Source organism: Sinocyclocheilus anshuiensis, unplaced genomic scaffold (assembly GCF_001515605.1).
Source record: "Sinocyclocheilus anshuiensis isolate Anshui unplaced genomic scaffold, SAMN03320099.WGS_v1.1 scaffold1237, whole genome shotgun sequence".
NCBI classification, from domain to species: domain Eukaryota; kingdom Metazoa; phylum Chordata; class Actinopteri; order Cypriniformes; family Cyprinidae; genus Sinocyclocheilus; species Sinocyclocheilus anshuiensis.
Window position 1 is genome coordinate 861,917 of NW_015553581.1, and position 2,726 is coordinate 864,642.

General features: G+C 32.8%; 1 protein-coding gene across 1 annotated transcript in view; it reads right to left on the bottom strand.

Moving 5' to 3' along the window:
- The window catches only part of LOC107668383 (fer-1-like protein 6), a 19,954-nt gene extending 17,755 nt beyond the window's left edge, over window positions 1-2,199 (bottom strand). Inside the window, exons 1-4 of the mRNA XM_016460231.1 lie at window positions 2,144-2,199; window positions 1,978-2,056; window positions 1,690-1,846; window positions 1,259-1,445 (exon numbers count right to left, since the gene is read on the bottom strand). Of these exons, the coding sequence (XP_016315717.1) occupies window positions 1,259-1,445; window positions 1,690-1,846; window positions 1,978-2,053 (420 nt within the window). The 5' untranslated portion in view covers window positions 2,054-2,056; window positions 2,144-2,199. The remainder of the gene's footprint in view (window positions 1-1,258; window positions 1,446-1,689; window positions 1,847-1,977; window positions 2,057-2,143) is intronic.
- Between the last annotated feature and the right edge of the window lie 527 nt (window positions 2,200-2,726).

A 2,726-nucleotide genomic window follows, 5' to 3' on the forward strand; every position in this document is an offset into this window, starting at 1 on the left:
TATTATTAGAATTATCAATGTTGGCAACAGTTGTGCTGCCAAATATTTTTTTGGAAACTGCGATACTTTTTTCAGAATTCTTTGATTAATAAAAAGTTAAAAAGAACAGAATTTATTCAAAATATAAATCTTTTCTAACAATATAAATCTTTGCTATCACTTAATTTAACACATCCTTGCTGAATAAAAGTTTTAATTTCTTTCAAAAAATAAAGAATAAAATTTACTGAACCTAAACTTTTGAACTGTAGTGTATACTGTTAGTCTATTTTAAATAAATGCTCTTCTTTTTAACTTTTTATTCATCAAAGAATCCTGAAAAAAAGTATCACAGGTTCCAAAAAATTATTAAGCAGCACAACAGTTTCCAGCACTGATAATAAATCAACATATTAGAATGATTTCTGAAGGATCATGTGACACTGAAGACTGGAGTAATGATGCTGAATATTCAGCTTTGCATCACAGGAATAAATTAGATTTTAATCTATATTAAAATAGAAAAACGCTATTTTACATCGTAATAATATTTCACAATATTACATTTTTTCCTGTATTTTTGATCAAATAAATGCAGCCTTGATGAGCATAAGAAACTCCTGTAAAAAACATTAAAATCGTTCTGTTCCCAAACTTTTGACCGGTAGTGTGTGTGTGTGTGTGTATATATATATATATATATATTGCTATACAACCACAGTTACTGACCAGTATACCATAATATTAACCATACTACTAAAATAACACACTATAAACAAACAAACAAACCAAACAAAACTTTAAAAACCACCAACTGTTCTTATGCAATGTGCGTTCTTAAAGAGACAGTTAAACTTTTTAAAACTGACATGCCGTCTTAAAAACGCGGCACTCCTGCATTACAATGCGAGACGCCAATTAATTGAAATAATGCAGAAATAAAATAAAATATAATTATTAGATGAACAATTTAAACTTAAAACAATAAATAAAAACGAAAATTGGAAATGTTGCCTCAACAAAAAAATAAGTTACATTTGAAGGATTAAAATGACTAAAATTGAAATAAAAATAAAACTGTATAGACATATTCAAAATAAAAATAAAACTAATAAAAATAAACAAAATTACTATTAATACTATATATCATTATAATTAATAAATACTATAATCATATATAAATAATACTAAAATAACACTCAATGAGGGTAATTAATAATGACAGATTATTTAGTTTTTTCCATTTTTTTTTGTAATAAGCACTGGATTGCAAGCTTACAACTTGACCGAAGAATGACACCTCTACATAAGGATCTATGAGGGCTGTCGTGTCTCCAACAAAGGCTTTGGTCACGTTGGCCATAATACTGGAGTTTATTCTGGGAAGACCTTCTGCACGGTACACTATCACATAAAACCGAGCCCACGGCCGTTCAGGGTTTAAGCCTTCAGGAAGCAGGAGGTGCCTGGGGGAGGACAAAGGTTTTCAAAATCTTTTTTTTTTTTGAGACACAAGGAGATGTAGTGGCAGTTTATCAGAAAGGAATGTCACTGAAATAACCTTCGATTATTAAAGCAAGACAGCGTATATTAAATTATAAATGGTTTCTTAGATATCTGCCATGGCAGTCCAGAATGATTATCTTAAAATAGAGATTTTTTTTATATTACATTCAATCTTTATAATGCCATAAAAAACTCAGATCTTACTTTTCTATCTGTTCCTCAGCATCACTGAACTTCTGGGATGGTGCTGCAACATCACCCTTTCCTGACATGCCGATATCACACTTCAGGTGACCTTTCACCCCTGTGCGGATGTCAGCGGGGTCTGTGAGCGTGGCCCACTTATTGATGAACTGATGGCCTGGCACAGCAAGCACAAGATTTAGTGTTGTTTTACAAGCAGAATAACCAATAATCCAAATCTCAGGCCAGATTCTGAACTTTTATCTATCTATAGTTGAAGATGTGAGCAACTGCAAACCAAGTGTTTACCAGGTTGGGAGTAAACTGTCCCAACATCAATCTTGAAGGTTCCCACACAGTAGCTCTTCATGATCTTTGAGTGCATGACCTTTGGGAGAAGTGCACTAATGTGAGCTTTGCAGGTTGAGTCAAGAAAACCATTTTTTTTTTTACATACAGTAGCCTAAGCTCTTACTGATAGTTTGATGACTTTGTCAAAAAAGAAGTCTTGATTGCAAAAGAAGTCAAACACAAAATACTGTTGGGGCAAGAAGAACATGGCTGTTAAATTCTTGCCATTATCAGAAAGTGTCCATCAAAGACAGTATGTTCACCTCATTGTAAAAAGGAGAGTTGGTTCCTTCTTTAACAGACGTCTGCTTTTTCTCATCTCCAATTTCAATCACGACACTAGGGTCTATATTGTCCCCGACTAGCTGCCTAGCCTCTGTTATATTGATGGAGATCTTAGGAAGAACAGATTTTGGCTTTCAATATTAAGAATAACAGCTTTATCATCTATAAACAAGAAATAAGAAAGGCTGTGTTCAAACTTTGAAACTTTTACTCAAATTATATTGAACTCTAACCTGGAAATGTTGTGGTTTGCTTTCACCTTCCAAGATCTTGGCCACAGGTTTACACCTTTTAAGTCCAAAAAAAGTAAAAACATGAACATGTTGTACGAAAACTACAAGAAATAACACATTACGCTGTGTAAAGATTGGAGAGAAAAACGTGCCTCTTAGTATTAGCGATCTGTCTGGAGGAAGTATAGG